Source organism: Oxyura jamaicensis, chromosome 3 (genome assembly GCF_011077185.1).
Source record: "Oxyura jamaicensis isolate SHBP4307 breed ruddy duck chromosome 3, BPBGC_Ojam_1.0, whole genome shotgun sequence".
In the NCBI taxonomy this organism is placed as follows: domain Eukaryota; kingdom Metazoa; phylum Chordata; class Aves; order Anseriformes; family Anatidae; genus Oxyura; species Oxyura jamaicensis.
The window spans coordinates 34,389,996-34,416,472 of record NC_048895.1 but is presented as its reverse complement, the minus strand read 5'-3'; the positions used below and the strand labels follow the sequence as shown (position 1 = coordinate 34,416,472).

Below are 26,477 nucleotides of genomic sequence, written 5' to 3'. Positions count from 1 at the left end.
TGCAATGTTTAGTGATTGTTTTTATTAATGCAGAAACACCTGCTTAACTTCATACCCATTCTGATTTAAAGTGCAACAATTAAATCTGATATTTTTGTACATCCATATTTTGCAAGTGTTGTTCCTAAGACATGTAGTTCAAATTATGCCTCGCATTTGTAAAACCTATCATTTTTAGTACCGTTTTGCTTTATTAACTAAAATAAACTGTACAAAAAGCTGTAGAGTTACATTAGCATTGAACAATGTAGGATACACGTTCTCTGCCAAACTTTAGTGTGCAAACATTTTACATTTTTTAAAGTGACAAAATTAAGCCAACCTTGAAGTCAGAGTTCATTACTACATTACAAAAACAGGAGACTAGATATGGCAAAAGAAATTCCCCACCGAAATCAACACCATTGTATAATTTTATTTCTAATTCTTAAAAAAATATAAATGAATTTAGAAGAGAATCACAGTATAAGGGCCCTAACATATTAGACCATTACAAGGTACATAAAAATAGAAGACACAGATTTCTTTGAAACTTTAATCCTTTGATTAAGCAGCAAGCATATCACTCTCCAGGCAAACACTGCTTGAAACAAACCCTACCCCCCAAAACAGGACGTGCAAACTGTATGCACATACTCTGCAAAGCACACAATAAAGACATTTTGCTATGTACATAGTTATTTAGTACTACAAATGCTAGGAGATCCCTACTGTGTGCTACAGTGTTTGTAAATTAAAAAATACTACCTATCTCTGACCCTCCCTCCCCCCTTCTAATACAGCACCTTCGCCCAGTTATAGAATATTTAAACATGATTAAACTGAATTACAATGTACTGAACAGTTTTATAGCAGTTGGCGGTGGCCAACTCTACTGCAACACCCAACATTCTGCATACTGAAGTCTATCGACAAGAGACAAGACAAAAATTAGCAAAGGTACAATACGCACACCTGGGAGACTCAATGCTAAAAAAAAGAAAAAAGAAAAAAGAAAACAGGAAAGAGCAAGAAATACTGATGATGTATCCTATCATTATCAACAATTAAGCTGAGATACTTAGGCTGTCAAAAAGGTTTTCATATCAGTTTGGAATTCTGGACAGCAGCCAGATCAGACCTGTGTGTAGCTGTTGAGGGGGCATTCAGGACTTCCAGAACAAAAGTTTAAGTGATCACAAATTTCTCGGTGCTTGCTCTATGATGCTGCTTCTCTTAGAAGAGAGGTCAACTGATGCTCACATAGTGGCTAAGAACCTACTCTGATGCAGAAGAATATTCCTAAGAAGGACCTTTTTTGTATGAGACCTCAGCACACTAGTGATAGCTGTTCAGAAAGAAAAAATGTTTGATCTGGAAATATATTTGAGTGAAGAACTAAACTATGGAGGTTAGCACCCTAATTTCAATTCAGGTCACAAATATCAAACTCTAATACAAGATTTAAAAAGGAAACACGATCTGATGCTGTAAGAACTTCCCTTTGCACAAATGAAAAACCTTAGCCTACTGCTGAACTGATCATTAGACCAATCAATTCATCTGTGAAAAAGCCTAGAGAGAGCACATTCCATTTTCTAATACCATCTCATCTTAGTCAAGGGCAAATCTAGTTAATAACGGAATGGATTTAAAAGGACTTGCAAACACCACTTCTGTTACAAACAAAAATAATTTTATAGAATAGTATGGCAGTCAACACAAATGTTTCTACACAGTCAAGAATGCAACGTTTTTCCATAGCTCGATTCAGATCACAGTTTCAAATACTGCTACTCAAGTTGAAGCCTGATTTCCTTAGAAGGTAGAAGCATCTATTAAAAAAAATACAAAAAAAAGAAATCACTGCTGGGTATGAATCAAGGTTTTAAGACAACAAGAAAAAATAAATGCACAGGAAAATGATAACCTTTTAATCTCCTAAAAATTGGGAGCTATAATTAATATCCAAATGCAGGTTTTAGGTAGTGAACAAAACAAAAGAAAAAAAACCACGATAGCCTCAACCCAGCTATTCAACTCTGCCACCAACAGCAGAAATCAGAGATACATTGAATGCTCAGACTGGGCCGGCAGCAAATAGCCCTATTGCCACAGTATTCTACCACCATCAGCCTCTGTACTTTCACAATGAATTTTTAGAGAAGAGACCAATGATCTAATGCATTATGAACTGCTAACAGACATTCTCAGAGGAATGAAATTCTACTGTACTTAAGTTAGAAGAATCTGTGGAATAACAAATTAAATAGCTCTTGCTAAACAGTTCCTCTCCTGTAATCCCCCTGGGTGTTGGAAGTTGCTGCCTTTCTCTCCACCCCAGCCTACGAGTGATATTGCAGTAGGACACTGGACTCCTGTTTTCAGATAATTTCTATTAGAACACACGTGAGATTTATTATGTTTGGTACAAAAGCTCATTGAGTTTTAGAATACTCTTTTAGAGGACTATTTAATAAGACCGTACCTTTTTTTTTTTTTTTTTTTTTAAAAACAAGAAAAAGTGTTCTGGGAAAAACATGGAGAAGAAACACCTACATTTTACAACTGCATGAAATGCTACTACCGTTATCTAAACAGGGCCAAAAATTCTGAACCTAAGGCCATTCTTTCTTTTTCTTCCACTAAAAAGTACAAAAAAATAAAAAACAAAAATCACACACACAAAAATAACCCTACATTTAAGTCTCCTACAATATTACTTATTCCTAGATTTGCCAGACTACTTTTCTGTAATTAGATGTTTGACTACAAAGAACTGTAATAAAATAAATAGAGTAAAAATCAGTTAAATCAAATCTTGGTGTGTTGAACATTTATTCATGTAAGAAGTTAGCTTCCTTCAACAGTTATTCACATAGAGGAGGGCCATATTGTAGGCATTATTCTGCTGTACAAGTCTTCTACAAAAAATATTTTTATACAGGTGGTCGTTCACATGGCTCCATTTCTGGTTATTATCTTGCTCCTCTGTAAAACTGGTCTGATACCTGTGAAGGCTTGCTGTTTTCTCCCCTTCATTATTTGGAAAAAAAAAAGTACATTGATACTGTTTTTCAGCTGTAGGAGTTAACATAATTCTGCTTTATTTCTTCAGTGCAGGGTGGACTGAGATTCAGTCTGAATTCCAATAAGCGAGGGTGGTTGCTGGCCACTAACTGTGGTTAACACCGGCCTTGGGTTTAGACGAGGAGGCATGGAATTAGCTGGGCGGATGAGTGGCGGGGGAGGCTGATTTAGAGTTGGCCTTGGCTGAATAAATCGCGCCTGTTGTTGAAGTGGCGGAGGCTGACGATGGAGCGCAGGAGCAGCAGGAAGCGCTGGTCGAAGTAACGGGGGTGGCTGATTTAAAGTTGCCATGGGAGCGGTAGGTGCTGGAGCAGATGCCTGTGCTGGAGGTGAAGGGCCTAAACACTGAGTGGTCGGAGTGCTTTGTGCCTGCACAAAGGACAAAGACAAGATTGCGTGAATAGCCGTCCCGGCCGGAACGCCATGCCGTTGGGTTGCCACTGTCCACTATACAGGAAACAGCATTTATCAAACAAAACCGAAAAACCGAGAAGTTACTGAAAAGAAATCGCCAACCAAAATATTATAGACAGCAGAACTAAAAATATTTATGAAGCAAGAGTCTTCTTTCTAGAACAAGAACTGTATTTTAACAATAAAACAGTAACGTGATCGTCACTATGCAAGGTGCAGTCCTGTTCCCAGTGGGTTAACGACATTGGCTGAAGTTCTATGCAAGCTTATCATTCTTTAGAATGTGGTTTGCCACTCCACACCAGTTAACCTTACATTATATCACTAAATAAAATGCTGTTCCTCAACCCATGCTTACTTATATCTGGTACACAAAACACACCTCATCTTCTTCATCAGTGCTCTTTCCTGATGGCACATTAGAAGTATTTTTTGTGTCCTCCCCTAAAGCAGAAGCATCACCATTAGAAGCCAGGGTTCCTTGTTCCGCTTCCCATTCCTGCAATACCTCCTCTAAGTTAAACCGACGCCTGTAGTTTACAAAGAAGTTCTTCACTTGGCCAACAGTCTTGTTGCCAATTACATCTGCAATAGCTTGAAAATCTTTACCATATTTGCGGACACCTGGAAGGCAAAGTAAATAACATAGCTGTGAAGAATCAGTCAGACACAGCTACGTGTGATGTATTTATAGAGAGAACCTACGGGACCTGCAAACCAAGGGCTCGCTAAGTAGGTGGACTTCTCAATTAGGAGAAGGCCTCAATTTCCATTAAAACAAAAAATTGCAATTGCATAGCTATCAACATATAAATGGAGAACTTTATTAAAAGGTCATTACCCACTCTTCTTAAAGATCCTGGCTTACTCACCAAGCCTCCCAACCTAAAACCACAGAGATCTGGCCTCTGACAAATGCAGTACATCTTTCAGTGTGCTTGGACTGAAGGCAGAAGCCCAAGCTAAGTTCAAGATGGGGGAGGGAGGGTGACTGAACGAGTGTTTATAGCTGTAACAAGACATGGTACCAGAAACGCCAAGGAACAAACATTGACAGCTTCAATAGGTTCCCTCCTTGCCAGCTGCCCACCACCTGTGCAAGAGCTGGCCAGCACGAGCACTGAGGGCAGCAGCCACCGGACCACGCACAGGGTCACAGTTCTGGAAGCAACAACATGGCTCATTCCTCCATTTGTAGAACGCTCTACTAAGGCTACAGAGGGTAACTGGCCAGCATTCACTGGACAAAGTCTTTTTAAAGCTCTCATTCACCATTCAAGCTGGGTAAACAAATCTGGAGTTTTGGGACAACCACCTAGGGGAAAGTAAATAAATATAAGCTATTGGTGTCTAAGACAGCCCAGCACAAGCCTCCAGGATAAAATTCGCCAGCAAGAAGCAGCATGACAGAAGATGTTTGCATTGTTCTTTTCACTCATTCTCACATCAGTATCAGAAGGTTACAAGCACTCCAAAAGAAAACACTGTTGATCCTTTCCAAAAATACCAACATGGGCTTTTTAAAGTTCTAAAATGACATTTGCATATAACAACAACAACAAAAGGTCTATAGACTTTTGTAATTTAAAACCTAAAATTGGAATTATAATCTGAACTCTGTTGGTTCTCTGTTTTATTTAGGGTGCATGTCTAGTTACTCCTCTCTCTTGCTTAAGAAGAAAATCCCGAAGCTCTCCAGCATCCTTGAATGCAGCTGCACAAAGTCTATTTTTAATCATAAGTGGCCAGAGGTCTAGAGCCTAGAGAAATAAAACGTTACATGCTTGTACTCTATGGTACTGTAAGGCACACTCCAGGCTCAATAAACAGAAGACTCATTTTTGTTCTTAGCTATGCATGAGCGAATTACAGTTTGACTCCTTATGTGAAGCTCCTGATAGCTGAACTCCTTCAGAATATATTACAGTGTTTAGAGGACAGGTACCCTGTCTCATGCCTAATTTTATGTCTTGCTTCAGAAAGTGAAACGGAAGATTCAGAAGGTGAGAGTTGTTTCGAATCTGAAAGCTATGCTTCTTTTCAACTTAACTGTTAAGAGTATGATCATCTTGTTCTGCTATTTTCTTCTTGCTTCATTAATAGGCCTTTCTGATGTGGCACGTACACTTTCTAACATTTAAGAGAAAATTTCAGCCCTAGGAGAGTAACAATTACTGTAGCTGAAGCTGATGCTACAACTGTCAAGAGCTTGGCTACGTTATTTAAGATCTTTTCTTGGGCATACAAAAGAATCCAACCTCTCTGACTGCCAGAACCTTGGAAATAAAAACAAAAGGACCTAGCAGAGCCTCTGGGAGAGAACATATCTAGGCAAGGCAAATACAGGGATTTGGCTTTTCATTCTCATGTGCTCAAGGTACTAGCTAAACCCCTTAACAGCTGCACATGCCCACAGAGCACTCCCTCCAGTGTTTTAATATTGATTGCCCTGCCATTCTGACCCTTACTAATTTATGATGGCCGTTAAATGTCTACAGCAACGTATCTAACATCCTGTAGAATTCCTTAAGCGAACAAAGTGCCCAGCAGAACAAAGCACATTTTTGCTTGAAAACTACTTCAGACATTTAGTGATTTCAGGATTTTCTGTTATTATGCTCTCCGTATTTCTTCTTTCCCCTTAACCTGCAAAACAGCTGAACCTGTTAGCTAACTTGAACTGAAGCTGGCAGATGCAAGGTCTTAAAGCCTATTCCAAGCAGACTGTTGGAAAACAGCGCATAGTGCCTACACTGAGAGCCCACTGATGAGAAACATCTAAAGAAAAACAAGTTTCATTGGTTTAGCTACACACAGCACTTCTTGTTTTGGACTCTTTTCAGAGTGTTATTTAGTACTGCTATAGCATCACCACAATGGCTTATACACCATGATGTAAAGCATTTTTAAGCCGCATCAGAAATAGAGGAAGTTCAATCCTTCTTTATGAGAGTTTTACACGTTGGCACATCTGTAAGAGTTGATGCCAACTCACCATCCCTTTCAAATTGGCGGGATTTACATACACATCCTTATACAAATTCTGTGATAAACATCACCCAAATTATTTCTAAAGTGTTTAATATGTTATTAAATAATTTTATTAGGCTGCTCCAAGTGCAATTCAAAATACAGCTGCACAGCCTTACTTCACAGGCACGAATGCCCCTCCCCTAGCTTGGATGGAACTAGTCCTGTTCATGGGAACCTTTCAAGATCCTCAAATCTCTGCCTAGGTAAGAGCTGCACTTAACCTTGCTCGATATTACAGTGTTTCATCTTAGATGTGTAACTCAGGGAAACTCCTCAGCCTGAGTTTTACACTGCCTACTGCTGTCTGGTGCCCTGCAGCACAGCACATGCTGACACGCGCACAAAAACAGCAGCCTGAGTCCAAAGCAATATAATACAGCACCACAACGAGGCAGAAACAGTTAACCACAACCTCCAGGTTATGACAGCTGCAGTTCCACTGGGGTGTGATTACAGTGCTCCTGGCAACTAGCTTATATAGAGCTGTTTTTTCCAACTGTTTTCCACTGCAACGATATGAAAATCATGCCTGCTTTTCGATTCAAATTGTGTTGTTTAGAAAATGCCTTAAAACATTTTTGCAAATACAATTTTCAAATGGCTGAAATCTTAGTTTGAAAGGATGACTGTGCTCACGTTTCTATACACAAACTCTGTACGTTAAGAACACCTCATATGACGAACTGTCAAAGTTGAACAGTAACGTGATTAACTATACTGCAAAAGATTGGCTCACAGATCGTAAGTCTGAGTTCACAACCCCACTGCAGGCAGCCACGCTACTTTTAAGATTACACACTCAGCAATATCTTAAGGTCTTTTTTTCATTACCTCTCTTCTTTACTGCCAGTCTCTTGAGATTAGCCTACAGACTACATGAGTTATTTCATGTTTAGAAAAAACAGTACCAAAACTGTGTTACTGAAGGTTATTTTTCTGATTGCGTGGTAGGATTTAACATCTGAATTACAGTGAACAAATCCCAGAAGTGCCACCTACCTGATTAATGCTTATGATTTCTGTAAAATTATTAAAATCACATGCCAAAATAAATCAGTATTTGATGAACTAAATCTTTTTTAAGCATACACACTAAATGTCCCCCTGCTCAAGTCAACTGGCAAGTTCAAGCCTAACACATACTATGGTGGCTTTTAGTACAGCAACCATGGCTACTTCTTTTAAAAGCAGAGTCAGAGCAAAAGATAGCATGGCTCTGTCATATATTAGGCTACTAATTCAAATAATTATTTTGAAGCAAGGGATGGGATTTTAATACCTACAACACTCATGCCAGGAGGGAGAGTTTACCACCAGACAGAAGGTAAGGGTGGGATAAGAATATTTTGTCCCTCATGCTAAGGTGTTCTTCCACCCCCATTTTATACAGTGGCCAAGGAAGGGGACTAAAATGGAAATTATATATACACAAGAAGCTCATGGAAGTTCAGTGAAAACAGCTTTCTTCCAGCAGGCATGCTTTCTCATCCCACCCATAAGTATTGAGGATGACTACCTTTATAAAACATGAAACATTCCCTCAGGGAGGGGCCAGAAGACTAGAACTCCTCTCCAGAGGATTGCCAATCCTTTTTCTCTTTTCTCCGTGCTCCAGTTTTCTCATTTCCATTGTTGATTACATAGTGCCATAGCTTAACAAAAGCTCAGCGCATTCTTATCGCTTCCCAAACTGTTCCTTGGTTAGAGCTCTGATAATTAAACTCTGAAAATGCGAGATGATTTGAATCCTTTCATCCTAAGGCAGGCACAATGAACCTGGATTATCCCCACTCCTACAGCAAGCATTCTACCTACTAGACAATCGTATTAAAGATAAGCACCTCCTTCTGTTGCATTCAGTAAATTAAAAAGTGAGCTAGTTACCAATACTGAGAAAAAGAACTTGGGACAGAAAACAGTTTGGAGATGCAAATCCCAGTCTCGGAGACACACCATTCTCTTCAGTATTTCTATTCACATTTCAAAATAAGCCTAACTTCAGGATCGGTCTTCTGGCAAATGACTACCAGGTATGGCATGCCTGACAACTTTACATTCCTATCCTGATCCAACTGAAGGTTTGGTACTAAAATTTAGTCTTTCACTTTAAAGCATGTGAAGAATACAGGGATATACTGTAGATACATGCAACTAAGCTGATCTATATTATCTTAGAAAAGTTGATCCACAGAAATCAGTCAACATATGACGACTCAAAACAGTAACAGGCTCTCCAGAGATTTCTTTTGCAAGTTCCTTGATTAGGCAGTGCACATAAAAGCAGGACAAGAGTCCATTTTCTTTGATATAAACAAAGTAACAGCAAATCAGCCATATTAGTAGCCTGCTAGAAAATCATATTTTTTTCTCTAATAAGACAGTTAATTCAGTGTCCATTCAGACTCTTAAAGGCTGGCTAGATAACTGCTCTTTTATTCCCTCCTGAACAGAGAAAAAAAAAAAAAAAAACAACAACAAAAAAACTTCTTTCCTGTAAAGCAGTGTTATTTATGCCTTTTTGCTACTTTAAGGATATGGAAAGATGTCTTAACAACTTTTTGCTTCAAATTTTATTACTTCAACCACTATCTCAGTCTTCCACTTCGGAGAAATTCATGTAAGGTTATTTAGAAAACTATTGGAGGGACTTTTCAGTACTAATACAGCTGTTAAACCCATCTTATCTTTTCTATTTAAGATTTAATATAGGTAACTGGAAGACTACTGTCATGTTGCTTGAATAAATATGCTAAATATTCTCACTAGTTTTGTTGTTTTCTCAGTGACTTTCTTATACAACCAGATAAAAGTTCAGCTTTCATTAGAAGGAAACATAAACACGCCTGAACACCTCTTAAAATCCTTTGCATCAGATTTCAAGTTGCTACTACTATTAACATACCTTGTACTGCAAGAAGCTGCTCTTCTGTGGTCCAACGGGCATTGATTTTCTGATTAGACTATTAAAATTAGAAAAATGGCACAAAGATCATTAAAATGTTTCAACAGCTCTAAAATATCTGAGCATTAGAATGTGTTTTAGTCACACGACAGATTGTATTACATAAGTAAAAATCTCTTGATTGTAAGCCATAAAGTTTTGCTTTCATGAACACGACATAGTATTTAAGGATTTGAGCTTAGATCTACAGCAATAGTTTCTCCTTTGCTTTATTACAGTTTTTCACCTACAACATAACTTAAGCACAAGCTAATGATCTTTATGCAGGCAGAATTCGAGTTTACAGTTAAATTTATCTAAACTATTAAAACTTGATGTTGGGAATGTTTTGCATTCATGCATTCATTTCATTTGCAAGCCCTTAAAACAAGCAAAGAGAGAACCTCTGTAGCAATATATCACTCACTTCAAATGCCCAAATTTATATGTACTGATGTTTTTAAAAAGAACATAGAATTTACTGCTAGCAATCCACATAAACTACTTTTAATCAGAAAAACAATATATAAGGAATCAATTTCAGCTCCATATTGTCATGAATGGATACAACATTTCAGTTTCTTCTGCTTCTTTATTCAGCCAGTTGCCATTAAAAAGCCTACTACTAATTTCTTGTAGAAAGACCAGACGGACTCACCAAAGTATGTTATTCAATGGATCCTGTTTAAGCTGCTGCTGAAATGCAAACATTATGCTGCAGCAAATCATATTTCTGTAGCTTCCCACTAATGTGGGTGCGAGGCCACAAGTTCTGATATTTATTCTGATTTACCTCAGGAGGTTTGAATTCTTCAATCCCGCCTTCCATTTTCTGTTTAAGTGCACTGTTTACTTGCTTAGCATTTTGAACCTTGGTCAAAAACAACAAAGTTAATCAGCTCCACAAAGAAAGTTGGTCACTTTACACATATATCTTCACTAGGATTGCCACAAGTGTACCTCCTAAGTTAGAAAGAGAAATATTACGGTTTAAGGCTTCACTACTTTTAACCATTAACAAAATAAAAAATAAAAGATACAGCACAGTTCACTATGGAGAGAAAAAAATTTAAGCCAGTCTTTCAAAAGAACAGTCTGAAGAAATATTAAAAGAATGACATAAAATGCAAGTTTTGATAATGATACATATGTTCTTGAAGAAGAATGCAGAATAGATGGTTCTTAGGTTTCTAACTGAAATGTACTGTATACATAAATTTTTTCCTCCTCCAAAAAGCACTTTGAAAAAAAATGTAAAAGTATGAGATGTTTCCAGTTAGTTGTTTCTGACAGACTGCTTTTTATTGATCTAAGACCACCATAATTTCCTTCAAGGGTGCTTGTGGAAATTACTTAAAATATGTAAATAAAATACCTCAGTTTATAAAAAGAAGAGAACTTCTGAATTGTACATATACATATCTGTTAACCATTTAAACCTGACAGTGATGCACATAAGGTAACACAGTGAGGACATAGTTTTGCAAACTATGGTGCATAGTTATTACAAGAGTTCTTTAGGTATGGACACAAAAGCAGACAACACAGTGGAGCATTCCAAAGGCTGCATCCCTGAGATCACTGCAAGAAAAGAAGAGAAAGACAACCTCAAGGATGTAACTCACCTACACTCAGGCTAAACAGTGAAACCCACCTATGCTATTTAGTCCCAAAGTCCTGCTGTGATAGAAAGAAGCATATTTCTCCTGCAAAAGAATACAAGGGAGCAAGAAGCCCACAAAACCCTTTGTTCACTCCATGACTTTGCAACATGGCAGCTCTTAGCAGACTATAAGGAGGCAGAAATTTCAGGAGATAAGCCTTCAATTTGTAGCCACATCCCTCCTAGAAAGCAAGCATGCACATACTGCTGTATCCTTAGAAGTTTGAATAGATTCTGTGTTTCCACTTTAAGTGCCACAAGTTAACTTCTACATGCAAAAGCAGGTAAGCAATAGTCCTCTTAAAAGTGAAGACTACAAAGCAGTTGTTCTAAAGTTAGTAAGAAGTAGAAAGTTCACCAATTCAAACAGAGAAATAACAAGGCCCATTATTTTTCCCCCTTATACTTTCGTGTGATGTGGGGTAAGACATCCAGGAAAACAGCTACAATTTTAAGCATAACAAATACAACTTCCACTGCTTCATTGGTCTTATCCTCACTTGTCACATGAATGCTTTTTAACAAAGTTACGAAAAAATAGTAAACGTGACTTGGGTTTTCTCCTGTTCCCAGATCAATAACACTGTTCCATGCCATACTCCCCTCCTCCCCTTTTTAAGGGGGTCATCTTGTTTCACATTATCCACAAAACACATGAACAAAAAATAAAACCAAAGAACAGCTAGCGTCCAGCTTTTCTGGTGATAACTGTGGAACAAATTTGGAAGGCTTGCATTAAAGAAGATTCACAATCTTCACAAATAATCTTATAATCTACAAAATCATTACAAGAACAATTTGAGATGAAAACAAAACAAGACCAATAACCCATGGTACCTGTCGCTTTAACGAGATTAGTTCCATATCCAGCTGTCTAAGAATTGTGTTGGCTGCATTGGGACTACAGGAAACAGCTATCACATCTTCCTGGGTCAGGTACATGCCTTTTGGTGGACGGCATTTGGAACGCTGAGAATGGTGGCGATGCTGCAAGCTCTGATACTCTCTTCTACCCAGCCCTATTTTGCTGGTCTGAACAGGCTGCTCATTATTGCCCTTTAATTTACAAGAAATAAATCATTAAAGAATAACAGTAACTTACATTCAACTTCTCTAAAGAATAACGTATTGCATAGCATTGTCATGTCATGTTTATGACCCAGAAAACCTAACCTAACATCCTCCTCTGCATGCAGTATCCAAACTAAGTCTCACAGATGCAGTAATGTAGCATACTAGCCATTTGCTGGATAAGCCTGCATTAGTCAGGCTTAGGAAGGTCAAATTTTCAATCTTTTTTTTCCCCCCTCTTGAACACAGCTGCAAATACAGTAAACTGTAAAGAAATCATGGCATCAATACTGTAAAAGAGGACTGGAATTACAAACCTCTTATGTATGCAGAAAGTAAAGAATATATACACTGCATGTTTAAACCAAGCAATCAGGGGACTTACACATTTCATTCTGGTTAGCTACAGAGATATCAGGTGAAAGTTGGGGAGAAGAATCAGAGAAAGTCAACCAGGACTGGCAAGAATGCACAATGGCACTTTTCCCTGCTGCAAGCACTCCAACTTGGAAAGCAATAGTGCTGTTTGTTTTGAGAGGGGATTTGAGATTTGGAAGAGAAAATGAATTTACCTTTGCAGTCTTTATAAAAATCCATGCAATTTAGCAAAGTTAAGCCTTTGTTTTTCACTTCTTTTAAGTGGAAAGGGACAGCAAATAGGAGATAAAATCATTATAACTGCTCTTTTGATATATTTGGATGCCTAGGAGATCTTTGCTAAAAGTTTCAGCTTTGTCTTCAATAGGCATTGTCGCACAACAGCTAGTCTGCACCTGTGTGACTCTTGTAGAGCAACTGGGTAGATTACCTACAGACCAGGAACAGAAAAGCAAAACTGACTGTCCCTGTGAGGATTTTTCAGTTCAAAGCAACACTAACTACCAAAACAAAGATGGGATTCAGGCTTTTTTTGCTACCTCAAGTGGCTCCCCACTGCTCCTTCCTGCTGGCATCCATGCAGGATAAGAGCAGGTGGTCAACTGATCACAATGAAAAAGAACACAAACTGCAACAACAGCCCTTATCATGTTCTGTAGCATTAGTACAAATTAGCAAACAGTATTTTGCTGTCCTAAGCTTGACCTTCTGGCACAGCCTCTTCCCAGCTAATGTAGCATCTTAATCCAGTCCTCAGACTTACAGAGGCTAACTTAAAAGCACTTAGGATATTTGCTCCACCTTCAAAGTTGATATAAAACCTTAGACATCTAAAAATCCCAAGGTTAAGCATAACTCTGGCCCATTTATACCATTTGTGCTCTGGTTCAGCATTGTTCTTTCAGTGTGAAATTGCAGTTCTTGGCTGTTCAGTCTAGATTTAAAGAGAAAACATTCCTTCAGGTTTCTCTCCTGCCAGGCTAGGGTGTTTGGCTTGTTTTAGCTTTCTCTGGTAAAAGAAATTAAAATTGCCCTGTGCATTCAAGTAGCCCATTCACTTTATGTTTTACTTAGGAAGTGAAGTATGCAAGTCTCACCAGAAATATTAGATCACATAATTATCTACTGTAGATAAAATAACTGTTCAGAAACTGCAAAACTCATTGTCCTGTTCTCAGGAGTCTATGAACGTACTACTTTCATTCTGGACTATGTATCGTGATTCAAACAATAAACAATAACTAAGTAAGTTGAACAAAATAGGCATTATTGACAAGTGGCTTAGGCAGCAACTCAAACCAACAGATGGTAAGAACATTGTTACAATGGCAGACTAAAAAGTAAAAAGGTTCGTTATCAGAGCTTGTGCCATTTCAAGTCCTAAACAACATATACAAGCATGTAAAAAAATAAAAAATCTCAAACTTTTATACAGAAAGGCATCTTTGTAATTGTCCTTTTTTCCTACCTAAGGCAGTTAGAGAGAAAAAGTGGTACACTGAAGGTCACTGCAAACAGAATGGAATCGAATACTGCCAGTCTCTTAACCAGCATCATTTTTGGTAGAACCACAAGTTTTATTAATAATCCTAGAGACTACTTTATGAATATACTATTTCAAGATGGGATATTGAAATTTGGCACTGTCATTTCCTCGCATTCTCAAAGAGCACGAACTCTCAAATTTTAGGAAAATCGCAAATACACAGAAGTTGATCAAGAAAAATGTTTACACACGTAACTGAGCTTTTCTAGTCTTGCTCATAAATAACATTTATGAAAATAAAAATAATAGCCTGAACATACTCCATACACAGCACTTATTTGTAAATCTAACAGCAAGTGCTACTTTATGAGACAAAAATATTTTTCTGTACATCTACTGGTAGGAAGCATCTAAATAAAGACAGATTGGTTGAAATGCATAATCTCACTGTGGCTTTGAAAGAACAACAACAAAAAAAGTTATTCTTAGAAAAAATGTCACTTACTTTTACAGTGAAAACATTTAGTTTCCAATAATTCACAACCAATAAAACTGTAAACACATAATAACAAGACAGAAGCAGGGGGCATGCTGTTTTGACAGGTAGTGATAGCATGTCTCTTGTCTTGTAAAACTAAGATCATTCAGGAGATAGCAAAAGTTTGAGAAATGCATTAAGCCCACAGAATAGAAAAAAGAAAAATAAAGTTTAGTTTCAGTTGGAAGTCATAAAGATCTCAATAAACTAAAGACCCCATGATTTCATCGGGCTGCAATCAGGTAGATGTTAAATTGTTAAATCTCTCTACTGCAAGTTATGCTCTTCACAGTAACACAGTCACAGAAAACAAACAAACTGACATTCACCATTAAGTTATCTGTTACCTCCTTTTTGGCTTCTTTTTTGGGGTCATAATCACTATCATTTCCATCCATTGGATGAGCTTCTTCTACATCATCATCACTGCAGACAGATAAGAAGCTAGTCACTTTATCAAATTTTTAACCCCAAATATGTATCTTGGTAAGACAGAATTATCTACTCTAAAATACTTATTCTAAGTACTCAAGCTTTATAGTTATACATTATATGACATCTCAAAGTTATTTGTAGTTTTTGAAACAGAGCTTCTACAAACATGTTTCTTTGACTAAATTCTGATAATTACAGTGATAAACAAGAAACCCCAAACTGTAGTTTCAAAACCACTTGTAAGATACTTTAACTGGTACCACTGCCAAGAAATTTGGTGTCACCTTTCTTCAGTTCAACCACTTGTGCCAGCGTGAACACTTAGATGGTCAACTATATCAAGGCTAGAAATAACCTTTAATTTGTTGGGTTAGTTTTAACGGCACAGTTTTCCAATCACTGCACCAGATGTATGAACAAACCCTTGTTTAAGTCTGTGGGGAGCAGAAGAGGACAATATAAGATGGGAAAATATTTTTTCACCAGTTAAAAGTGCTCAAGAAGTAAAAGCTTAGGAGGGGAAAGAGAAATGTGCAATTTGCTGTATTTATTCAAAGGCAAAAGATTGAAAAGAGAACAGATTTTCCTAGTCCAATCCAGTCATTTACACAATATCATTTCTGACTAACCTGAATGTAAAAAAACACGTTCTAGTTATCACAAAACCCCAAACTGCTGTATTAGAAGGAAATTGTCTTCCATGATTTTTCAGCTATACGGTCATAAAAAACATGAATTTTTAAATTTCAGGAGGTTTTTCTTTTCATTAGCATAATTAATTACACTCTTTTACTCTGTTTTGTCAGTGTTTCATACATGAAAAGTCATGCCTTCTGATAAACATGATTACGGTACTTACACAATCAAATTATTAAACCACGTTAAAAAAGTGAAGGATAATACACAAGTATACTTCACGCAATGTAATTTTAATTTCATAATAACTAGGTAAAATGTCATTCCCTTTTACCCAAGACAATTTAACACTGTTTTGAACTTGGATTCCCTTTGACTCATAATAGTTTTATGTCTCCTGAAAATAAGACTTATACAAAAATGTCTTAAAGTTTTGCTATAAAATAGTACTTAGGCATTCTAATTGCTACAGATCTTTACAGAAGTTGAGCTTTTAGTTATAGTTCCATCCTAGTTTAAAAAACAAAAACAACCACACACAAAAAAAGTCTTGCACATACACTCTCTCCTCCCAATAAAATAAGATAGGGTTACATTTCCCTAATGAAGTGCTATTTCTAAACCACATTCCCAAACTTTGCGTTCTTTAAACCCATTTTTACAGTTATCAATTAAGTATTCGGGTGTGTTATAACAACTGATACTGACCAGAGTAATACAGTTCTTAATGCACAGGTATCAAACCCCTTGCTAAAAGTAGACACATCACCACAAACGTTCAAACCTAAAAGTACAGTTCATGCTTAAGCATAATGTCTGGAAACTACTAAAAATCTTTACACAGAAAGACTTCAAGTCTGTAGTTAGCTACTTAAGAATACAAAACTTACCTGTCACCTTGATTATTTCTATTAGCTAGCTTTCGAGCCTGCCGATCCATCAAACTTGTCCTAGAGCGAGTTTTTTTCCAAGAATAGTAGTATTTTACAAGGCTCGCAATAGTCTTGTCTGGAAGCTAGAAGAATTCATTAACATATTAATACAATTTTTCATTAACGTTCCACCAAAGTTTATAATTCTGTTCTGTTTACAACCACCTTTACCCAAATACCTTCAATGCATGGATGAGATTGAAACGAGAGATGTATTTTGTGTGCATTTTTAAAAAGCTGGGGGGGGGGGGGGACAACAAGGAGGAACTTTTTTATTAGAGAGGAAAAGCTATAGCTCCAGGAGACATGAAGAAATGAACGTAAATCTTACATTCTAAGTTGTGCCTGAAGCTTCTGTGCAGAAATCAAGATGAAAATTTAGCCCAATGGGAGACCTTGTTCCAAATGCATCTGAACCGTTTAATGCTACTGATTAAAATTTTACTTTACCATTTGCTGGATCCTGTGAAAGCTCTTTCCATGGAAGCTAAATGCTTGTTCAAATAAGACTTTATCTTCAACTGTCCATTCATCGGGGAAAGGAGTGAAGTTAGGGAGATCCGCAAGGGACTTCTCAATATTGTGTTTATGCCAGAACAACATGCCGAGAGCCTTTGAAAAGAAATAGTCCCTTTTTGGATTTAGTCAATTTTCTAAAACGTCAAGACAAGTTACATTAAAGAGGCAAGCACTTATTCACTTATTTTAGATAAAATTCACTATCAGAATCCGTTCTGAAAATGTATTTACAATTTATTGGCTATGTACTTATAGGTTACAAAATTCTCTTTGGAGATGGTGCGAAGAGTGGGCACATCTGTACTTTATTAAAGCTATGATAGAGTAGATAATTTAAGGTTGGCATGGCAGCAGTACTTCAGAAATAGCATAAACAAGGTTGACAGGCTCAAATCTGACCTGCTTTCTTCCTTCACAAGTATGCATCACCTACACAGTTCCATATAGGCCTTCAGGCCTTTATTACCAGCCCACTCAGAAAATAAAATAAAAATACTTTTCAGCAGCCAGAGGATCATCCAAAATGCAAGTCTGAAAGTTCAAAGTGAGAGTGCTCTTTCTACAACTCTCCAATCCACACATAACAGCACGACCGCTCCCATGTCACACGCACCTAATAAGGAATGGAAATTTAAATGTATTTTTTTATATGGTTCATTTCTTCATATTCTTAAAGAATTTTAGACTAATTAGACTTACTGCCAGAGAATCAATGACAGACTTGGCATCAAGTCTGGCATGGGAACTGGGAAATGCAATCCACTCAGTTTCAACCATACAGTGCAGACATGATCGCCAGTTGCTCATCAGCTCTCCAGACCCCCTGATTACACATCTTCTAATAACCTGGATATAACAAACCTCTTCTCATGTTAAAATGGCAACCAACAAGCATCTCTTGCAAAGAGAATTTCTATTCCACTGTGAACAGCCTAAAAAATACTTTGTACTATAAGTTGCTTTGAAAATTAGTCCTTTCGTAGACTTATCCTGAGATCCCTTCGTTCCCTCTCTCCTAACCGAAGCCAAGCCATAAATAAACATTGCAAAACTGCACTACTCTAGGCACCATACAGTGGCAGCATCTTCTTTGGCTAGCAATTGACAGGCAGCTACTAAGTCTTTGCTACCATGAGGTTTCATCCTCCAAAACTTGATCATACACCATGTTCCCACTCGTATATCGTTTTTTTTTTTTTTTTTTTTTTTTTTTTTTGTAATATGTAGTCTCAGTTTTACGTAAGTTAGTTAATGTACAAAGAAAACTGTACAAAGAAAACTGCAACAGAACTATGGGCAGACCAGCAAAGTTTTAACCTATACTTTTTATGGGATGGTGACTAAAAGTTACTAAAAAATATAATCTTATTTGTTACTCTCAAACAGGAAATTTGATTGTTTTCCTGCCTCTAGGAGAAAAAAAGCTCTTAAAGTTGTTTTGCTTTTTAAAAAAATATGCACGAGACCTTACCACTTCTGTCCCTATCCCAATTAATGGTTTAAAATTGTACCATGTTTGCATTTTAGTATTAAACACTGATTTTGTAAGCTACTTCCTTAAGAAACTCTTTAGCTAAATATACATACACAATTGCATGACATGCCCAGTGTATCAAGAAACATACCAAACCTTTCAAAAGTGCACATTACAAGCTGAGCATGTCATGAAAACAAAGAGCTCAATCTTTTGCAGAGAATCCAGAGCACAACTGTATGCAGATCCATTTAACTGCAGTGTTTGCTGCCGTGCCTGAAGAGAAACAGCGTTAATTAATAGTAACCAAGGGGAAAAAAGAGTCGTGTTATACATTCATGTTAAAAAATCCTTTAAATTAGCACTCTCATTTCATAGCACTTACCTGTTCCACATTGTATCCATGTTTTTCCTTTGCTATTGCTATATATTCATCCACTGTAACAAAGCAATGTCAAAGTTATTCTTTAGTACTTAAGAGTTCTGCTATAAGGTCACACAGAATTAGCCATCTAACAAGGGAAGACAGTCTTCCCATGCCTTAATACACTACACAGGCCCTGGACTCCCTAAACATTACATGTATTTGTAGCTTTATTCAAAGTAAAGAAGCTCGCTGTCTTTAATACATTTAATTTTGTATTAAAGTTTATACGCTAGCTAATCAGAGCCTAGCTGTTTAGAGAAAGACTGTCTTCTTGGAATCTGCTCCTCTCCTAAGAGCACAGACACAATGGGGGTGCCCAGACAAATGTTAAAAAATAGTGTAAACAGATTCTAGATCAGTAACTATGCATATCCTTGATGCTAATATAATTTTCACTGACCAACGTTAATTTTAACCACCACATGAAACCAGTTTTCAGTAGAGAACACAAAAATTCAATGAAGTCATTAACTTCACCAGTGTTTTTAAATACATATTTTTGTATATTAGACCCAGCTTTGTGTTGAACATTTTCCATGATTGGGCAATTAAGTCTGATGGAAGTCCTGCTAGTTTTGATCAGGTACTCTATTTCTAAAGAAACAAACTCGTCCCATTCACCCATCGCAGTTCACAATTAAGTGGCAACTAAATTAAGTTAAAAGGGAGCATAATTGAGAAAAGGAAATAATTATACCCTCATTACTCAAATGAAACAGAGATGTCCTTGCCATGAACTGCTGCAGCAAAGAGTTAATCGCACTTTAAATGAATGAAGAAAATGTTCAGTAATCAGACCTGTATTTTATTTCTAACTGTTCTTCAGTAGAACAAGGTACGTTCCCTCAAAGGCGAAGAGGGGCACAAACCTCTAACTACTGGTAATATGTAGAAACTGTCCTGAGGACCAGATTCTCATGACTGCATCCTCAAAGTTTAGTACCCTATACTACATACGGGGAATCCTATCCTAGGAGGCAGGTTTAAACTGGATTAAGCAGATAATTGATCACATGATTCTACTATTTCACATCACTTTTGCGGAGAGAAAATGCTCAGTTTTTCCTGATGAGAAAGAAAAAATAATATGCCCTTGAACGGGGCTTTAACACGTCTTTCCTCAACATATCCACTGCAATTACTTCTCTAAGAAATTTAGAGTGACAAGTGCCTCATGTTTAGGTGTTTTATTTCTTTATTAGTAATCAAAAGGTTTCAGACCCTGATCTGAAACATGCAACACAGGCACTGTGATTTGAAACAAAGACTTGATTACAAAGTAAGAGAAGGGGATCTTTCTTTTCCCTACGGTTCTCTAAATAAAAACAAGGTTTCTCTTTTATTTTAATGTACTAATTTGGAATTTTACTATGTGTAAAGCAAAGAACAAACAAGCATACCAGAAACAATTACTTAGTTTAATTTCAACATTCACATTCCTAAGCAGGGCAGGACTTACACTTGGCATCTGGAATACTATGATATGGAGACCATACGAGCATCCCTCCATTATCTTTATCAGTATATTTTGTGGCACCTGTAAGAAAACAAGCAAGTCTTAGTACTTATAAATAGGATCTTAAGAACAACTATTCAAAGGATGCTAAGTAAAAGTCAACCATATTAAGAAGTCCAGCCCAACTAAAGTGAGGGGAAAAAAACCATGAATTCCGCATTAATTCTTTAGGACGTTGAATAACTGACTTTGAACACTACTCTAGGAAGGGTCAGTCAAGACTATTAGATAAGATCCTACTTACCACAATTTGAGCATTAAAGCCTGTTACTAAAGTTGGTATAGATGCCAAGTTTAAAGGTACTTGTTTTAGAACAGTTCTTAGGGATTCTAATTGTCTATCAGTACTCTAACATTTATCACTCACATAGGAGTAACGGAATCTCCTATGTTAAGCTAGGCTCTCTTAAAACAATAAAGTTAAGAGATGGGGGTAGAATATAGTAACCAATCTCTGATCTTTTCAATAAGGAGAAAGCTATGCTAATGATTCCAGCAACAATTCTGTTTATCATCCATCTCTACAGACAGTTTTGATTTCTGTAGCCAAGCAATTTTGATATTCACAGCCAACCAAATTGCTGTAGAAAGTATTTAGACTGAAGAGCCTTCGTTTGTTTCTGCTTCTCCTCCACCCGAATGCAGCAAGGGAAGCAGCCTAAGCCACCTAACCTATCAGGAGGACAAAGCAAGTTTTGCAATACCAATGCAACTTTCTACAAAGCACTAAATCACAGTCTCTTTGATCTTAAAAACAGATTTTTAAAGAAATTGCCCAATATTGGAATAGCATCAACTAATAGTTATCTTCCACGAATATTCTACAAATGTATGGTAGTACAGAAAAGCTCTTACGGTCTGTTTGTTTACAGTAGTTTCTCTTGCTAAGACATTGCTCAACAACTGGAGCATTTACACTACTGTCAGTATAAACTCCTTGAGGAAGCACCTCAGAAGAACCTAGCTTGTATCTTTCCTGGAGATGGACAGATTTATTTCCCCAGTGAAATAATTACTTTTTTACTCCATTTTAAGCTTTCACCCTTTATATTTAGGTTCGACATCTTGTTGCAGGAAATAAAAGAACAACAACAAAAAACAAGAGTGCTTTGGAAAAGATAACTACGTAGTGCTTTCTAATCTTGTACTGTGTTTTGTTGTTCTTCCCTCTTTAGCTTGGCAGCATTTTGTATTTGCTATCATCTTTGCAGTCTTTAGATCCATTATGATTGTGAACTTGAAAATGAGTTAATCAGAAATGCTAAAAGAACTCGTGTGTTGTCTAAAATCTGTATGACAAGTAACTGCAACAAATTTAAGAATATACACAGAAGCCAGAAAGCAACACTTTCAAAGCGTAAGCTACACACCACAAGCAAACAAACAAGAAGCATCTTTTCCAAGTTTAGTATGAGAGCAAAATCCTTAATATAACACTCTACTTCAGATAAGGAAAGTATGCAATTGTTAATCATTAGGAAAGCAGTATTTTCACGGAGAGGGATGCAAACCTGTTACAGTCACATCATTTCTCTCATGCAGGCAGTTTTTATCAGAAGGAAATGACAGTTACTCAGTACCCCACTCTTTCAGTCAGAGATGAGTAGAGAATAGGATGACCACAAGAGAAAACATGAATTTATCAGTTTCCATGTGTGTACATAAAATGACTAATGTAGGCATACCCTCAGTTTTTCCTTGGAAAAAAAAAGAAATCCAGACAGACACCTGCAGACTAGTTTATATCACGGATATTACCAGCCATCGGGTATTCAAGTACTAAGGTAAAAAACTTCATTTGTCATCTCATTCACACCCATGGGAGATCACGCGTGTGGTGCCACGCTCAGGGTGCCAGCTGCCAGCAGTACGCCCTTGGGAAGCAACACTGCACTCTGGCAGCAGTCAGACATCTGCACCTTTCAGGTGCCACCTCCACGTTGCTGAAAGGAAAGCAAGGTGACACAGGCAGCATGGGATGCACACAGGGAGGTTAGTACTCATAGGAAGGCATCCTGTCCTTAACCCAGGGCATTCATGGCTGTGGCACAGAGATCCCCCGTGCCATAAGCAAGCCCAGGATCTGCCTCATGAGAAGTGCTTCTTGTCCTTTGTGAATTCAAGTGAGCAGCACCCTCCCACCCCTAAAAAGGCTGCACTGCTTCCCAAAGGTGACACGATCCTTCTCTGGAAGACTTACTGGGGACAGAGGTTGGAAACACTGGGCAACACAGGAACCCATGTAGGTTAGAGGAGCAGAGCTGCATGCCGGTAAGGAAGATAAGAGCCCACGAGCTACACCTTTGACACAGCCTTCCCTCCCCAGCCACATCCAAGCCACTTCAGAAAAGGTTTCTGCACATGGTTGCTGCGCCCCTGCCACCACCCCGTTGGGAACGGGACTACCTGGAGGTGACCCACGGGCACTCCAGCTGCTTCCGCCACTGCAGCAACACCTTGCACGTGCTCGATCTCAGTTTAGCACTGGTAGAAGTTAGGTATGCTTGGAAAATGCTGTTCTGTATGCGATTACAAGTACTGAGAATAAAGTAAGTACCCAGAAGCATATACAACTTAATAAGGGCATTGGTGGGGCTTGAAAATTTCAAAATGTGCTGTTTCCAGGCATATAAAGTCCCACCTTCTTGTTAAGAAAGCTTTTGAGGCTTTTTGAGGAACAAAACCACAGAAACTAACAGGAGAAAGAACTAAGCTTTGAAAATAAAGGATTGGACATCTTAAAAAAAAAAATCAGGGACAGATGGCAGGGAACAAACAGAAAATTGTATATTCTTCATCATGCCATTTAATAATTTCAATTCAACAAAGTCTGTTTTCATATAGGAAGGCTAGAAGGAGAAAATTTGTAAGGGTGTACAAAGAAATGGAACCCATAAATGACCTTAAGTGCTACAACACGCTCCTCTTAATACCCTCCCTCTCCCCAAGAGCAGGGTAAATGGGAAATCAGTATTTCTGCATTAAGCGAGCAGAACTCATCCTAAAGCCTTTGGGAACTCATGACCTGGCAGAGTTAGTACTGCAGCCATTCTTTATTCTGAGTAAAACGAAACTTCTCAAGCAGCATCTCATGCGGATCGCACAAAGCATGGCGCATCCCCAGTGATGGCCCACAGTACAAGGACACCAGCTCCCCAGCATCCTGCTACAGCAGGACGTGGGGCAGAAAGTAGAAGCAGAAACAATTTCACCTCAAGAACATAAAATGTTATAGGAAAACCAGCAGGAGGAGACAAAACCTGGAGTGCAGGAGATGGTTTATTAACTCAGTAAATTAGGTATGGAGATCTAGAGGTTTTATCTTATTAAAACCATTTTTCACAGCAAGCAAATTTATCTCAGTGTTTTTAATTGTCATTACGACTAACAGCAATTTGTTACTGCTGTCTGAAGGCTTGCCTGTAAAACGGGGCTGGTGTGTAGAAAGTGGAAGGAGTATGTTTAAGCTAACTTCTAGTTGCTACTTTCAATCGCTTGTCCTCCCCACGAAGCTGACAAACAGTTGACTAACTTTTTCTTAAACCATTTCTTATTTTATACAGGAACTCAGGTTAAAACAAATTCACTACTGTCACAACCTTAATCATTAATGTCTCGTTCCTCAACATATTGTTGCAAAGCATTGCTTGCAAATATTGATAAATGCTGGCTAAGCGAGGCCAAAGACTTATTTGTTCTACTCAGTATTCTGTACGTGTACCAGAAGCAGGCTTTGTACCTTAGACTGTCTAGTTTCATCTGACATTGACTCCTGCCTTCCGCCTATTTGTTTTAAGGGGGTTAAGAAGCATTCAAAATACCGTAAATAAATACATACTCTAACATACCTGATAAACAGTCAGAAAAAAGGACCTTAAAACAATTCCAAGAAGAAAAAACATTAAAGTTAGTAAATTAGAGACAGTGCCTGCACCCATATATGCAAACCTGCAAGTCTGATGGAATGCCCATTCCATCATTTGCGACATGAAAAAATAATCAGCTACATGCCTGTGTGAGAAGACAGCAAGAGCGCAGCTTTTTGCCCAGCATCTCTCTCAGATGATGCTTCAAAAGTCATCAGAAAGAAAATGTAAGAGCATTAGATCTTCCCGAGATCTCCTCAGATAGTCGACCTCATAATGTGGTTAGTATTCTTATACCCTGAAGTTTTTTAGTTTGTTATTTTTAATATAAAAGATTTAGCTGTTCCAAGAAAGTTAGTCTTGTCACCCCAATAATCAAAATTTCTGCACTAGAACAATATTATACATCTTCTGCAAGACTTCTTAAAGAAAAGTTTCCATCATTAAGGAGCTGGTCTGATAAACTAGAGTATACCTTAATACCAGTTGCTGGGGAAGGGAGCATCAATTGAATGCTAGCCCCCCAAACAACATGTTCAAGCTCCAAGATGCCTAGTTATAAGAGAGGATAAAATTAGTCCTGTAGTCACCAGTGCAATGATACTGATGTATATGGAGTTTAGAAAACTACAGAACCTCAGTCATCCTACAAGGGGTGAAAAGCCCTTTTAATCAGAGGAAAAAACAAATGCTCTGTGTTTTTCTAAGTGGCCTGTAGGAAAAACAAGCCCAGGCCGCACATTAGAAATTATCATTTATATTTATTTTTATTTAGGCGGTGTGAAAAGGGAAGGTACAAGCGGTTAGCCTCATCAACAAAGAGACCTGGGCTACGCGCTCCTTTCCGGGGGAAAGGCATTCCCTTATGCCAAGAACCCGCATCCATTTAATCCCACCCTCCCCCTTTCTTTCCCCTGGCCTTTCTTTGGCCTGTGGGGACTTGTGCCCATCAACAGGGGCTCCAGCTTTAGGAGGCACTGTGTGAGCAGCTCTGGCCCAATCCTCTTCCGGTGGGAAATCATCTGACACCAATGGAGCCTGTTTGGAGAACAGGAAAGTAGACAGGCTTCATCCGACCGCTACAACAAGAAGCCACGAACCCTCCTCCAAACCTCCCCGCCCGGTGCAGCAACGCCAAGCTGCCAAAAAACCGGGCACCGGGCGGTGCGGGGGTAACCCGGTGCCCCGGGGGCAGGGGCTGGGGGGGGCGAGGAGGATGAGGAGGGCGAGGAAGGCGGGCGGGGGGGCAGCCGGGGCTGCAGCGCGGTGCGGGGCGAGGTGCCGGAGGTGCCGGCCGAGCGCATCCTCGCCGGGCGGCTCTGGGGATCGCCGCCTCCTCGATGCGGGGAGCGGCTGGGGGGAAGAATAGCGGTTAATAAAAGAAGCTAACCCCGACAGAAGCGCCTAACCTAGCGCTGCCTCGGCGGGGGAGCGCGGCAGGGCTGCTCATTAAGTGTGTGTATCCCCCCCACCTCGGAGGACGCCCCCCCCCTCACCCCGGTCTGATGAAATAAAAAAAAAAAAAAGGTTTTTTTTAAAAAAAAAAGCCATTTACCGGGCTCGAAGTCGGGGATGCGCGCCTGGTATTCCGCTCCGACCCTCATGCCTACATCTGCAACACAGGAGGGGGGGGGGGGGGGGGGGGGGGGGGGAGCGCCCCCCCCCCCCCCCCCCCCCGCGGGGGGCGGGGGGGGGGGGGGGGGCCGCCCGGGAGCCCCCCCGCCGCCGCTCAGCGCCGAGCCCCCGCCCCCGGCCCCCCCTACGCCCCCCCCTAAGCCCCGGCGACCGCCGGGGAAAGGGGCGGGGGTCGGGGGAGGCGGCTCGGCAGAACAATGGGGCCGGCGGCGGGCGGGGGGCGGTCGCGGTGCCCCCCCCGCTCCACACACACACACACACCTCAGGCGACACACGGGGGCGGGAAGGGGGGGGTGGCAGCGCAGGGAAGCCCCGGGCTCGCACCGTGCTCGTCGCCGCCGCTCTCCGGCTCCGAGGGGAGCCTGGCAGAGGAGGGGGCGGCCCGGTTCTTGCCCCACGAGGGCTCTGAGCCCTTCTCCATCGCGACACGGGGGGGGGGGGGGG

The 26,477-nt window shown here is 39.2% G+C and overlaps 1 protein-coding gene across 9 annotated transcripts; it reads right to left on the bottom strand.

The window, feature by feature from the left end:
• Window positions 1-26,323, bottom strand: RCOR3 (REST corepressor 3). Of its 9 annotated transcripts, XM_035321254.1 has the most exons (12): window positions 26,295-26,323; window positions 25,954-26,010; window positions 20,476-20,553; window positions 18,975-19,027; window positions 17,047-17,208; window positions 16,555-16,679; window positions 14,923-15,019; window positions 11,958-12,176; window positions 10,251-10,328; window positions 9,419-9,476; window positions 3,866-4,107; window positions 1-3,438 (listed from the first exon to the last, which is right to left on the bottom strand). In XM_035321254.1, exons 2-12 carry the CDS (start codon window positions 26,000-26,002, stop codon window positions 3,094-3,096), a joined length of 1,506 nt encoding a protein of 501 aa, XP_035177145.1. In that variant the 5' UTR covers window positions 26,003-26,010; window positions 26,295-26,323; the 3' UTR covers window positions 1-3,093. The 9 variants fall into 9 exon arrangements, with proteins under 9 accessions (XP_035177145.1, XP_035177152.1, XP_035177153.1 ...); XM_035321261.1 differs by lacking the exon at window positions 26,295-26,323 and having other exon boundaries at window positions 25,954-26,238; XM_035321262.1 differs by lacking the exon at window positions 26,295-26,323 and having other exon boundaries at window positions 14,941-15,019; window positions 25,954-26,237.
• Between the last annotated feature and the right edge of the window lie 154 nt (window positions 26,324-26,477).